This window comes from Mustela erminea, chromosome 8 (assembly GCF_009829155.1).
Source record: "Mustela erminea isolate mMusErm1 chromosome 8, mMusErm1.Pri, whole genome shotgun sequence".
Lineage (NCBI taxonomy): Eukaryota > Metazoa > Chordata > Mammalia > Carnivora > Mustelidae > Mustela > Mustela erminea.
Window position 1 is genome coordinate 73,936,210 of NC_045621.1, and position 15,061 is coordinate 73,951,270.

The 15,061-nt window shown below is 39.2% G+C and overlaps 1 protein-coding gene across 1 annotated transcript in view; it reads right to left on the reverse strand.

Annotated features, from left to right (window-relative positions):
* Positions 1 to 1,943: 1,943 nt before the first annotated feature.
* SESTD1 (SEC14 and spectrin domain containing 1) overlaps positions 1,944 to 15,061 on the reverse strand; it is a 166,319-nt gene continuing 153,201 nt past the window's right edge. Inside the window, exon 19 of the mRNA XM_032356090.1 lies at positions 1,944 to 1,990. Coding sequence (XP_032211981.1) covers positions 1,973 to 1,990 — 18 coding nt within the window. The 3' untranslated portion in view covers positions 1,944 to 1,972. The remainder of the gene's footprint in view (positions 1,991 to 15,061) is intronic.

Genomic DNA, 15,061 nt, shown 5'->3' on the forward strand with positions numbered 1-15,061 from the left:
GCAGACCTAAGAGACTCAAGAACTTAATATATTTTCAAGGAAGTATCAGAAATCAGTGGAGGGACAGATTATTCATTAAGTAATATTGAGAACATTTTGATATTTGAAAAAACTTATCAGATCACCACCTCACATAACACACTAAAAATGCTCCTGGATTTAAGAATTAAAAGTTAACAAAAGGAAGAAGGAGCAAGATGGAAGAGGAGTAGGAAACCAAGATATGATCAGGTTCCAGGAATTCAGCTAGATACTTATCAGACCATCCTGAACACCTACTAATTCAACAGGAGATAGAAGAGAAGAAGAATAGCAATACTAGGAAAAGAAAACTGACCACTTTCTGGAAGGTAGAATGTGTGGAGAAGTGAACCAAAGTGACAGGAAATTAGACTGTGGTGGGGAGGGGCCAGCTCCCGGCAAGTGAGAGACCAGTGGAGCACAAAATTGGAACTTTCAGAAGTCTGCTCCACTTGGGACATCACTCCAGAGGCTAAGCGGGGGATGGAGTGCTCACAGGGACAGTGTGGTCTCAGGACCCAGGGGGACATAAAAAAGACCAAATGTGACTGAGTGTGGCAGAGCTCCCATGTATCAGAATGGAGAAGCTGGCTACAGAGACAGAGCCAAGCAGTGGGCTCTCAGCTCAGGATTACCCTAAACCATGGTCCAAGGCACAGTCAGACGACTGCTCTTTGAGCAGGGACCCAGCAAGTAGCAAATACGGGGAGAATCCCCTTCCTTCTCTGTGAGGAGTGGCATGGGAGCACACAGCAAGAATTTGCTGGGTTTAGAGACTCCAAATGGGGCCCTGCACCAGAGATAGAAATGCTCAGTCACAGGCTTGTGAGCTTGGGCGTGGCCAGAGACCAGCGAGATGGGAGGGATTGAAGGCTTTTCTCTGAGGGCACACTGAAGAGTGGGGCCCTGAGCTCTGGGCTTCTACGGGGCCAGAGATAGGGAGGCTGCCATTTTCATTCTTCCAAAGCTGTATGGAAAGCATTCACGGGAACAAAAGCTACCAAGAGTGAACCTGAGCAGATTGCCTAGCCTGGACCCTGCCAAAGGGGCTGCAATTCTGCCTTGGGCAAAGACATTTGAGAATCACTGCAACAGGCCCTTCCCCCAGAAGATCAGCAAGAACAGGCAGCCAAGACCAAGTTCACTGATAAATGAGAACTGTGGAACTCCAGAGCTAGGGGAAAACAACACATAGAATTCATGGCTATTTCCCCATGATCCTTTAGTCTTTCAAAGTTAAATATTTTTTATTTTGTTTTTTCTTATTCTATTTTTTAATTTTTCCTCTTTCCTATTTTAACATTTTTAAACTATTTTATCCTATCAATACTTCCTTAAAAATCTTTTTAAATTTTCACTGTTAAAGTCATATTTTATCCCTTCATTACATTTAACCTTATTTCTTATATACATATAGGTTTTTTTTCTTTAAATTTTTGGGATACAATTTCTTCTAATAGATCAAAATATACCCTAAATCTAGTGCATAGCTTTGTTCTACTCTCCAGCCAGATCACATTCTTCCCTCTTTTTTTAACTAACTTCTTATCAATTCCTTTTTAAGAATCTTTTTAAATTTTCATCATTACAGTTATACTCTATCCCTTCATTGTGTTTACCCTTATTATATATATATATATTTCTTTCTTTCTTTCTTTAAAATTTTGGGAGGCAGTTTTTTCTAACATACCAAAATACACCAAAACTCAAGTGTATGGTTCTGTTCTGTTTGCCAGTCTAATATATATATATATATATATATATATATATATATATATATATATATATTTTCTTCTCCTTCTTCTTCCTTCCTTCTTCTTCCTTCTTTTTTTTTTTTTTCTTCTTCTTCTTCCTTCTTCCTTCTTTTCTCCCCCCAGTTTTGGGTCTTTTCTGATTTCATTAGTGTATATTTTTCTGGGGTCATTGCTACCCTTTTAGTATTGTTGTTTTTTCATTCATCTATTCTTACCTGGATAAAATGACAAGGTGGAAAAACTCACACACAAAAAAAGAACAAGAGGCAGTAGTGGTGGCTAGGGACCTAATCAATACAGACATTAGTAATATGTCAGAACTACAGTTCAAAATGACGATTATAAGATGCTGGCTGGGCTCAAAAAAAAGTATGGAAGATATTAGAGAATCTTTCTGGAGAAATTAAATCCCTTTCTGGAGAAATAAAAGAACTAAAATCTAATCAAGGTGAAATAAAAAAGCTACTACTGAGGTACAATAAAAAATGGAGGCTCTTACTGCTAGGATAAATGAGGCAGAAGAGAGAATTAGTGATATAGAAGACTAAATGATGGGGAATAAAGAAGCTGAGCAAAAGAGAGACAAACAAGTACTGGACCATGAGAGGAGAATTCAAGAGATAAGTGATATCATAAGAAGAAATAATATTAGAAAAAAGGGATTCCAGAAGAAGAACGAAGGAAGAGGGGGACAGAAGGTATATTGGAATAAATTATAGCAGAGAATTTCCCTAATTTGGTGAAGGGAACAAGCATCAAAATCCAGGAGGTACAGAGAACCCTCCTCAAAATCAATAAAAATAGGTCCACACCCCATCATCTAATAGTAAAACTTACAAGACTTAGTGACAAAGAGAAAATCCTGAAAGCAGCTAGGGACGAGAGGTTTGTCACATACGATGATACAAATATTAGCAGCAGACCTATTCAGGGAGACCTGGCAGGCCAGAAAGGACTAGCATGATATATTCAGAGCACTAAATGAGAAAAATATGCAGCCAAGAATACTATATCCTGCTAGGCTGCAATTGAGAATAGAAAGAGAGATAAAAAGCTTCTAGGACAGGTATTTTCATGGGGGGGGGGGGGGGACAAGATGGCGGGGAAGTAGGAGGAGGCGCCTTTTAAACCTGTACCCTAAAGTGAGCTGATTACCAACCAAAGAACTCCGATCACCCATGAAATCAGCCTGAGATCAGAATTATACACGTCTGGATCTCTACAGGGGCAGAAGAGGCCAGTGGGCAGGTAAAGCAGAGTGGGAACGGTGAACTGATATAGAAAGATAAACAAAAGGGGGAGGGAGCCACCAGAGGCGACCAGTTGGAAAGTAATACCCCTAATACAAGTGAGAGTGCCCTGCATCTGGGGACCAGCATTAACTTGGAGACTGGTTGAAAGCACTTCAAAAAAGCAAAAGAACGCGGGAGGAAATTGTGGGAATCAGGGTGGCTAGGGACAGGGGCTTAAGTCCCCGGTCCCAGGACAGCCTCCCCTGGCAATGAGCCAGAGAGAGTGCAGCGGAGAAACCAGGTGTTGGTCCCTAAGCCACCAGCGCGCCCAAGAATGCGTGGGGTCCGGCTCCTGTGAGGGGCTGGCTGCCTCACCAGAGGACAGAACGCCCAAGCCCTGCTATACAGCCTGAGATGTGCGCACCCCTCATTCTCCCCTGAAAGAGGTACACAAAGGCCGGGCAGGCGCTCTGTGACCCGCGCCATTGTTTCAGAGCCTAAGACGCACGCTCCAAATTCTCCCCTGGAAGAGGTGGTCGAAGTCCCAGCCTGGTGCTTTCGGACCTGCGCCCCGTTCTCAGAGCCTGAAAAGCGTGCGTGACCCACAGTCTCCCCTGAAATTGGTGCATGCAAGCCAGGCACTCTTAGACCCAGAAAGACCAGGCACTCCCAGCCCGGGCCAGCGGGAAAATCTCAGTGTGCGATCGCTGCTTGGAACCTCTCTGGCGGTCTGGAGCTGCCTAGACAGCCGCTGCTGCCACGGTTTTGGGTGCAAGCAAAAGATCCTGAATCCCCAGGGACCACGACTTGGAATCTGCTCTGCCTGCGGCCATTTGGGAACTTATTTGGGCTCTGCAGCCAGACTGAGGCTTCTCTCTGAAAGGGAGGCCAGGATGCAGTTTGTTTTCCCCTAAAACTACAAAAACCATCAAAAGCGGTCAAGGTGAGAGAAAAAAAAAAAGTGAACAAACATAAAAACTGCCAGAGAACAAAAACCTGAAAAAAACCAGTTTCCTTAGAGCCCACCCCCTTGAGGAGGGCGGGGGGACTTAACTCAGGGAACCTCATTGACTGAAAACCCACGTGGCAGGCCCCTCCCCCAGAAAACAAACCAAGAAAGGAGAAAAAAAAAAAAAAAAAAGAAGACTACAAGAGAACAACCACCACTACTTCATAGGACAACTTTTATTTTTAACTCGTTCCCACTATTCTGGTTCTTTTTTTTTTTTTTTTAAATAGATAATTTTTTAACCTATTTACCATCACAGTGAGATGTCCAGTACATCAAATTCCATAATAACCTTCTAACCTGAACTTTTTGTACATACACCTGTGTTTTTCTTTTGCATTTCTATTTTTTGATTTTTTTTTTAATTTTAGTTTAGTTTAGTCTAGTTTATTCCTTTTTATTTTTACTTTCTAATAGTCATATAGAGTTAAACTTCAAAGTAAACCCCTTTCCCCAATCAATATTATCCCTATAGGTAAACCAATTTTTAATCCCCCTTTATCTCGGAAAGTTGAGTCATTTAACAAAGATATCAAGATACATCCAGCAGGAATCAAAACAACCTTCCTCACCCACACTGAGAATTTATTACCACTCTCCCATCTTTTTCTTCCGCCAGTGTTTCTGTGTTTTTGTGTTTGTCCTGATAGTATAAATCTTATACTTGGGGTTCTTTTTGATGAGGTTCTTCCTTTATTTGCATATATATATATATATATATATATATATTTTTTTTTTTTCCTCTTGTCATATATTTTTATCAGTCTTTGTGTTTGTCTGTATTTGATTGTATACTTCATAAATCTTACCTTGGGGCCCATTTGGCTGAACCTTCTCTTTTTTTTTTTTTTTTTAAAGATTTTATTTATTTATTTGACACAGAGAGATCACAAGTAGGCAGAGAGGCAGGAAGAGAGAGAGAGAGGAGGAAGCAGGCTCTCTGCTGAGCAGAGAGCCCGATGCAGGACTCGATCCCAGGACCCTGAGATCATGACCTGAGCTGAAGGCAGCGGCTTAACCCGCTGAGCCACCCAGGCGCCCTGAACCTTCTCTTTGATCTTCCCTTTCTTTCCTGTCTCTCTCTCTCTCTCTTTTTTCTTTTTTTCTTTTTCTTTTCTTTTGTCTCTCGTATGGGTGGGGAATCCTGATTGCTCAGAAGTGTTCCAGGGTGCACCTTGACTGCACCATGGTCAATACATCCAGCTACATCTGTTCAGTCATCTCTCACCAAAATGACTAGGAGGAGAAATGCCCAACAGAAGAAAAATACAGAGGATGGACCTTCAGCAACAGAGCTAACGGCTACCAACATAGACAATATGTCGGAAAGAGAATTTAGGCTAACAATTATCCAGGCAATAGCTAGGTTGGAGAAAGCCATGGACGACCAAACAGAATTGATTAGGGCCGAACTGAAAGCGACCAGTCAGGATGTTCACAATGTTAGGGCTGAGCTGAAAGCTACCAGGGATGACCTTCACAATGCTCTCAATGAGTTCCAATCTAATCTAAATTCTCTCAAAGCTAGGGTAACTGAGACAGAAGATAGAATTAGTGATCTGGAGGACAAACAGATGGAGAGAAAGGATCAGGAGGAAGCCTGGAGCAAACAGCTTAGAAACCACGAAAACAGAATCAGGGAAATAAATGATGCCATGAAACGTTCCAACATCAGAATTATTGGAATCCCTGAAGGGGAGGAGAAAGAAAGAAGTCTAGAAGATATAGTGGAACAAGTTCTTCATGAAAATTTTCCCAATCTCATGAATGGAACCAGCGTTCATGTACTAGAGGCTGAAAGGTCTCCACCCAAGATTATACATTCCAAAAAAACATCACGACACCTGATAGTCAAATTGAGGAATCATAATTGTAGGTATAATCTCTTGAAAGCCACTAGGACAAAGAGGCTCCTTAGTTACAAAGTAAAGCCCATCAGAATAACGTCAGACCTCTTCACAGACCCTGGCAAGCCAGAAAGGGCTGGCAAGATATATTCAGGGCATTAATGAGAAGAACATGCAGCCAAGAATACTTTATCCAGCAAGACTGACATTCAAAATGGATGGAGAGATAAAGAGTTTCCAAGACCGACAAGGCTTAAAAGACTATGCAACCACCAAGCCAACACTGCAGGAAATATGGGGGGGGGGGGGGAGGTTCTATAAAAGAGGAAAAATCCTAAGAATAGCATTGAACAGAAATACAGAGACAATCTACAGAAAGAAAGACTTCAAAGGTAACACGATGTCAATAAAAACGTATCTATCAATAATCACTCTCAGTGTGAATGGCCTAAATGTGCCCATAAAATGGCATAGGGTTGCAGACTGGATAAAACGACAGGACCCAGCCATATGTTGTCTACAAGAGACCCATTTTGAACCTAAAGATACAACCAGACTGAAAGTGAAGGGATGGAGAAGCATCTTTCATGCCAATGGGCCTCAAAAGAAGGCTGGGGTAGCGATTCTCATATCAGATAAATTAGATTTTAAATTAAAGACCATAGTCAGAGATATAGAAGGACAGTACATCATTCTTAAAGGGACTATCCACCAAGATGATCTAACAATTGTAAATATCTATGCCTCCAATATGGGAGCAGCCAATTACATAAGAAAACTGTTAATCAAGATAAAGAATCATATCCACATGAATGCATTAATAGTAGGAGGTCTTAACACTCCTCTCTCAGAAATAGACAGATCATCGAAGCAGAAAATTAATTAAGAAACAAGAGCATTGATTGACATATTGGACCAGATGGACCTCATAGATATATACAGAACATTCCACCCTAAAACAACAGAATACTCATTCTTCTCAAGTGCACATGGAACCTTCTCATGAATAGACCACATACTGGGGCACAAATCAGGACTCAACCGATACCAAAAGACTGAGATTATTCCCTGCATATTCTCAGATCACAATACCTTGAAACTGGAGCTCAATCACAAGGAAAAGTTCCGAAGGAACTCAAACACCTGGAAGCTAAAGACCACCTTGCTTAAGAATGCTTGGATCAACAAGGAGATCAAAGAAGAACTGAAACAATTCATGGAAACCAATGAGAATGAAGACACTTCAGTTCAAAATCTATGGGATACAGCAAAAGCTGTCCTAAGGGGGAAATACATAGCCATCCAAGCCTCTCTCAAAAAAAAATTGAAAAATCCAGAACACAGCAGCTGTCTCTACACCTTAAAAAACTGGAGAATCAACAACAAATAAAACCAACTCCACACATAAGAAGGGAAATAATCAAGATTAGAGCTGAGATCATTGAGGTAGAAACCAGAGATACAGTAGAACGTATCAATGAAACTAGAAGCTTGTTTTTTGAAAGAATCAATAAGATCAAAAAACCATTGGCCACACTAATCCAAAAGAAAAGAGAGAAAGCCCAAATTCATAAAATTATGAATGAAAAGGGAGAGATCACAACTAACACCAGGGAAGTAGAAACAATCATCAGTAGTTATTATCAACAGTTATATGCCAATAAGCTAAGCAACCTAGATGAAATGGATGCATTCCTGGAAAACTATAAACTCCCAAAATTGAATTAGGAAGAAATTGACAGCCTGAATAGACCAATATCTAGTAACAAGATTGAAGCAGTGGTCAAAAACCTCCCAAAAAACAAGAGCCCAGGACCTGACGAATTCCCTGGGGAATTCTACTAAACTTTCAAAGAAGAAATAACACCTATTCTCCTGAAATGTTTCAAAAAATTGAAGCAGAAGGAAAACTTCCAGACTCTTTCTATGAAGCCAGCATTACCCTGATCCCCAAACCAGGCAAAGACCCTACCAAAAAGGAGAATTTTAGACGAATATCATTGATGAATATGGATGCTAAGATTCTCAACAAGATCCTAGCAAACAGGATCCAACAGCACATTAAAAAGATTATCTACCATGACCAGGTGGGATTCATCCCTGGGCTCCAAGGATGGTTCAACATTCGCAAATCAATCAATGTGATAGAACAAATTAATATGAGAAGAAAGAAAAACCACATGGTCCTCTCAATTGATGCAGAAAGAGCATTTGACAAAATTCAGCATCCATTTCTGATTAAAACACTGCAAAGTATAGGGATAGAGGGAACATTCCTGAAATTCATCAAAACTATCTATGAAAGACCCACAGCAAATATCATCCTCAATGGGAAAAAGCTTGCAGCCTTCCCGTTGAGATCAGGGACACGACAAGGATGCCCACTCTCACCACTCTTGTTCAACATAGTATTAGAAGTCCTAGCAACAGCAATCAGACAACAAAGAGAAATAAAAGGAATCCAAATTGGCAGTGAAGAAGTCAAACTCTCTCTCTTCGCAGATGACATGATTCTTTATGTGGAAAACCCAAAAGACTCCACCCCAAACTACTAGAACTCATACAGCAATTCAGCAACGTGGCAGGATACAAAGTGAATGTACAGAAATCAGTGGCCTTCTTATACACTAACAATGAAAATACAGAAAGGGAAATTAGAGAATCGATTCCATTTACTATAGCACCAAGAACCATAAGATACCTGGGAATAAACCTAACCAAAGAGGTAAAGGATCTGTATTTGAGGAACTACAGGACACTCATGAAAGAAATTGAAGAAGACACAAAAAGATGTAAGACCATTCCATGCTCTTGGATCGGAAGAATAAACATTGTTAAAATGTCTATACTGCCTAGAGCAATCTATACTTTTAATGCCATTCCAATCAAAATTCCACTGGTATTTTTCAAATAGCTGGAGCAAATAATCCAAAAATTTGTATGGAATCAGAAGAGACCCCGAATTGCTAAAGAAATATTTAAAACAAAAATAAAACAGGGGGCATCATGCTACCTGATTTCAAGCTTTACTACAAAGCTGTGATCACCAAGACAGCATGGTACTGACATAAAAATAGACACATAGACCAGTGGAACAGAGTAGAGAGCCCAGATATGGACCCTCAACTCTATGGGCAAATAATCTTCGACAAAATGGGAAAAAATATACAGTGGAAAAAGGACAGTCTCTTCAATAAATGGTGCTGGGAAAACTGGACAGCTATATGTAGAAGAATGAAACTCAACCATTCTTTTACACCATACACAAAGATAAACTCAAAATGGATAAAAGACCTCAACGTGAGACAAGAATCCATCAGAATCCTAGAGGAGAACATAGGCAGTAATCTCTTTGATATCAGTCACAGCAACTTCTTTCAAGATATGTCGCCAAAGGCAAATGAAACAAAAGCAAAAATAAACTTTTGGGACTTCATCAAAATCAAAAGCTTCTGCACAGCAAAGGAAACAGTCAAGAAAACAAAGAGGCAACCCACGGAATGGGAGAAGATATTTGCAAATGACAGTACAGACAAAAGGTTGATATCCAGGATCTATAAAGAACTCCTCAAACTCAACACACACAAAACAGATAATCATATCAAAAAATGGGCAGAAGATTTGAACAGACACTTCTCCCATGAAGACATACAAATGGCTATCAGACACATGAAAAAATGTTCATCATCACTAGCCCTCAGGCAGATTCAATTTAAAACCACATTGAGATATCACCTTACACCAGTTAGAATGGCCAAAATTAGCAAGACAGGAAACAACATGTGTTGGAGGGGATGTGGAGAAAGGGGAACCCTCTTACACTGTTGGTGGGAATGCAAGTTGGTGCAGCCTCCTTGGAGAACAGTGTGGAGATTCCTCAAGAAATTAAAAATAGAGCTTCCCTATGGCCCTGCAATTGCACTACTGGGTATTTGCCCCAAAGATACAGATGTCGTGAAAAGAAGGGCCATCTGTACCCCAATGTTTATAGCAGCAATGGCCACGGTTGCTAAACTGTGGAAAGAACCAAGATGCCCTTCAATGGACGAATGGATAAGGAAGATGTGGTCCATATACACTATGGAGTATTATGCCTCCATCAGAAAGGACGAACACCCAACTTTTGTAGCAACATGGACGGGACTGGAAGAGATTATGCTGAGTGAAATAAGTCAAGCAGAGAGAGTCAATTATCATATGGTTTCACTTATTTGTGGAGCATAACAAATAGCATGGAGGACATGGGGAGTTAGGAGAAGGGAGTTGGGGGAAATTGGAAGGGGAGGTGAACCATGAGAGACTATGGACTCTGAAAAACAATCTGAGAGTTTTGAAGTGGTGGGGGGTGGGAGGTTGGGGTACCAGGTGGTGGGTATTATAGAGGGCATGGATTGCATGGAGCACTGGGTGTGGTGCAAAAATAATGAATACTGTTATGCTGAAAATAAATAAAAAATAAATTTAAAAAAAAAAAGCTTCTAGGACAAACAAAAACTAAAAGAATTTGCAAACACCAAACCAGCCCTACAGGAAATATTGAAAGGGGTCCTCTAAGCAAAGAGAGAGTCTAAAAGCAACAGACCAGAAAGGAAGAGGCAATATTCAGTAACAGTCACCTTACAGGCAATACAATGGCACTAAATTGTTATCTTTCAATAGTTATCCTGAATGTAAATGGGCTAAATACCTCAATCAAAAGACACAGGTATCAAAATGGATTAAAAAAACAAGGCCCATCAATATGCTATCTACAAGAAACACATTGTAGTCCCAAGGACGCATCCAGATTTAAAGTGAGGGAGTGGAAAACAATTTACCATGCTAATGGACATCAAAAGAAAGCTGGGGTGGCAATCCTTACATCATATAAATTAGATTTTAAGCCAACGACTATAATAAGATATGAGGAAGGACACTATATCATACTTAAAGGGTCTGTCCAACAAGAAGATCTAATCATTTTAAATATCTATGCCCGTAACATGTGAGCATTCAACTATATAAACCAATTAATAACAAAAAAATCAAAGAAACAGATCACCAATAATACAATAATAGTAGGGGATTTTATCACCCCCTCACTGACATGGACAGATCATGTAAACAAAAGATCAACAAAGAAATAAAGGCATTAATGACACACTGGACCAGATGGACGTCAAGATATATTTAGAACACTGCATCCCAAAACAAAGAATACACATTCTTCTCTAGTGCACATTTACGTTCTCCAGAACAGATCACATCCTGAGTCACAAATCAGGTCTCAACTAGTACCAAAAGATTGGGATCTTTCCCTGCATGTTTTCAGACCACAATGCTCTGAAACTAGAACTCAACCACAGGAGGAAAGTTGGAAAGAACTCAAATACATGGAGACTAAAGAGCATCCTACTAAAGAATGAATGAATCAATCAGGAAATTAAAGAATTAAGAAAATTCATGGAAACAAATGAAAATGAAAACACAACTGTTCAAAATCTTTGGAACACAACAAAGGCAGTCCTGAGAGGAAAGCATATAGCCATACAAGCCTAGCCTCAGCAACCAGACAACAAAAAGAAATAAAAGCATCTGAATTGGCAAAGAAGAAGTCAAACTTTCATTCTTTGCAGATGATCTGATACTTTACATGAAAAACTCCTAAGACTCCACTCCAAAACTGCTAGAACTCATACAGGAATATAAAATGTGTCAGGATATAAAATCAATGCCCAGAAATCAGTTGTGTTTCTATGCACCAACAGCAAGACAGAAGAAAGAGAAATTATGGAGTCCATCCCACTTACAATTGCACCCCAAACCATAAGATACCTAGGAATAAACCTAACAAAAGAGGCAAAGAATCTGTACTCAGAAACTATAAATACTCATGAAAGAAATGGATGAAAACACAAAGAAACGGGAAAATGTTCCATGCTCATGGATTGGAAGAAAAAACATTGTGAAAATGTCTATGCTACCTAAAGCAATCTACACATTTAATGCAATCCATATCAAAATACCATCAATTTTTTCAAAGAAATGGTACAAATAATCCTAAAATTTATATGGAACCAGAAAAGACCTTGAATAGCCAGAGGAATGTTGTAAAAGAAAGTCAAAGTTGATGGCATCACAATTCCAGACTTCAAGCTCTATTACAAAGCTGTCATCATAAAGACAGCATGGTATTGGCATAAAAACAGGTACATAGATCAATGGAACAGAATAGAGAGCCCAGAAATAGAGCCTCAACTCTATGGTCAACTAATCTTTGACAAAGCAGGAAAGAATGTCCAATGGAAAAAAGGCAGTCTCTTCAAAAAATTGTGTTGGGAAAACTGGACATTCACATGCAGAAGAATGAAACTGGACCATTTCCTTACACCACACACAAAAATAGACTCAAAATGGATGAAAGATCTCAACGTGAGACAGGAATCCATCAAAATGCTTGAGGAGAACACAGGCAGCAACCTCTTTGACCTCACCACAGCAACTTCTTCCTAGAAACATCGCCAAAGGCAAGGGAAGCAAGGGCAAAAATGAACTATTGGGACTTCGTCAAAATCAAAAGCTTTTGCACAGCAAAGGAAACATCAAAAAACCAAAAGACAACTGACAGGAATGGGAGAAGATATTTGCAAATGACCTATCAGATAAATGGCTAGTATCCAAAATCTATAAAGAACTTACCAAACTCAATGCCCAAAGAACAAATAATACAATCAAGAAATGGGCAGAGGACATGAACAGACATTTCTGTAAAGAAGACACCCAGATGGCCAACAGACATAAGTACTCAACATCACTCGGCATCAGGGAAATACAAATCAAAACCACATGAGATACCACTTCACACCAGTCAAAATAGCTAATTTAACAAGTCAGGAAATGACAGATGTTGGCAAGGATGCAGAGAAAGGAGAGCCCTCCTACACTATTGGTGGGAATGTAAGCTGGTGCAGCCACTCTGGAGAAGAGTATGGAGGTTCCTCAAAAAGTTGAAAATAGAGCTACCCTAGACCCAGCAAACACACTCCTGGGTATTTACCCTAAAGATGCAAATGTGGTGATCAAAACGGGCATGTGCACCTGAATGTTTATAGCAACAATGTCCACAGTAGCCAATGTATGGAACGAAACTATATGTCCATCAACAGATGAATGGATAAAGAAGATGTGGTATACACACACACACACACACACACACACACACACTGGAGCACTATGCAGTCATCAGAAAAACAAAATCTTGCCATTTACAACGACATGGATGGAACTAGAGGGTATCATGCTAAGTGAAATAAGTCAACCAGAGAAAGACAATTATCATATGATCTCTCCGATATGAGGAGTTTAAGAGGCAGAGTGGGGGGGTCGTGGAGGTAGAGGGGAAATATACCTAACCTTCTGGAAAGCAATTCAGTTATATCTATCAAAAGCCTTAAGATATGGATAAATTCCAATCTAATATTTCCTACTTCAGCAATCAATCTTAAGAACAGATGCTGTCACAATTAAGTACAAAGATGTTCATATTAGCATTGCTTATCACAGCATTAGGAAAGACCAAAAAAAAGGAATTGAATGAAATGTTTTGCCTAATAGTTAAATTATGATATCTACATATTGAATATTAACACAGTCACTGGCTTACACTAAAGAAAAAAATATTTAATAAAGGGAAAATTTTATGATACAATGACCATAAAAATCGAGAAATAAAGTTGAATATTAAGATAATCTTGTTAGGTAAAATACAAATGAAATGCATCAAATATTAACTATATTTTCTGTGTTGATGAATTATGGACAGTTTTTGCTTTATGTATTTTTCTCTATTTCCTAGGGTACTTTTAAAAACAATAGCTATACTTCTTAAGTTTAAAAAGAATTTTTTTTTTTGAAAGGGGGAGAGAGAGAGATAGGCAGAGGGAGAGGGAGAGAATCTTAAGAAGGCTCCACGTCCAGTATAGAATCTGACATTGGGCTCAGTCTCACAACCCTGAGATCATGACCTGAGTCAAAATCAAGAATCAGATGTTTAAATGACTGAGCCTCCCAGAAACATAATTTTAAATAATAAAGCAAAAAGGCACAGTGGACCACAATCATCACTGTTATATGAGATAATGGAAATTTCAGTTCAGGCTTCACTGTTCTGAGTTTACTAAACTTTAACCACATATGGAATGTGCTTATATTCCTGAACCTGTTGATTTTATAAATATATTTGGTTTCTGTGGCCCCTGAGGTATGTAACATATTTCCCAAAATGCCACCACTGCATTATTTTATTTAAATTACAGAAATCAGATAATTTGAAAGATGATCAGACAATGATTTTGAAAGGTTCATGTACTAAATTTTTTATAAAAGATATCTTAGAATCTTGCAATCCAAAGTGGTCTATAGACTGGTGTTAGCATCAACATCTGGAAACTTATTGGAAATGCAGAACCTCACTTCCTACCCAACTTACTGAATCAGAATTTGCATTTTAATAACATCTCCAGTTAATTTATGGGCATAGTCAGATTTAATAATTACTGATCTAGAACACTTATTTTAGTTCAAACTACATGTCTACAATGTAACTATGTTCCTCCCTTGAAGTTAAATCTATGTTCATGTCCTAAGCACCAAAGAGATATCTCTGTGGTTTACCAGCTCTAAACATTTTTTTAGGACAAAAGCAGTCTCAAGATGCCTGGGTGGCTCAGTTGGTTAAGTGCTGGACTTTTGATTTAAGCTCAGGTTATGATCTCAGGGTCATGAGATTGAGCCCCATGTAAGGCTCTGTGCTTGGTGTGGAGTCTTGTCTCTGCTCTTCCCCTTGCTCTCTCTCTCTCAAATAAATAAAGAAAATCTTAAAAACAAAAATAAAAACAAAAGCACTTTCCAACTACTGAATGAAATATGTTCTAAAAATCTATTGGTAGGTAAGTCAATTGTTTACAGCTTGCAACATACAGTAATATTATTAATACTAACTATATGTCCAGGTCACCCTACAGAGTAGCTTGCTTAACCCACAAGTAGCTAAAGTGGATCAAATTGCATTTTAATCATTGTTTTTGATGTGAAAATTTGTTCCCAGTCCTAGCAGAAGAGTCTAAGAAAGCCTGGTCCTGCCATCAATACAGCACTTCTGCATAGCTGCAACTGTGTAGACAACTGGTAGAGCTAATAGTCTAATTAGGAGAGTGTTGT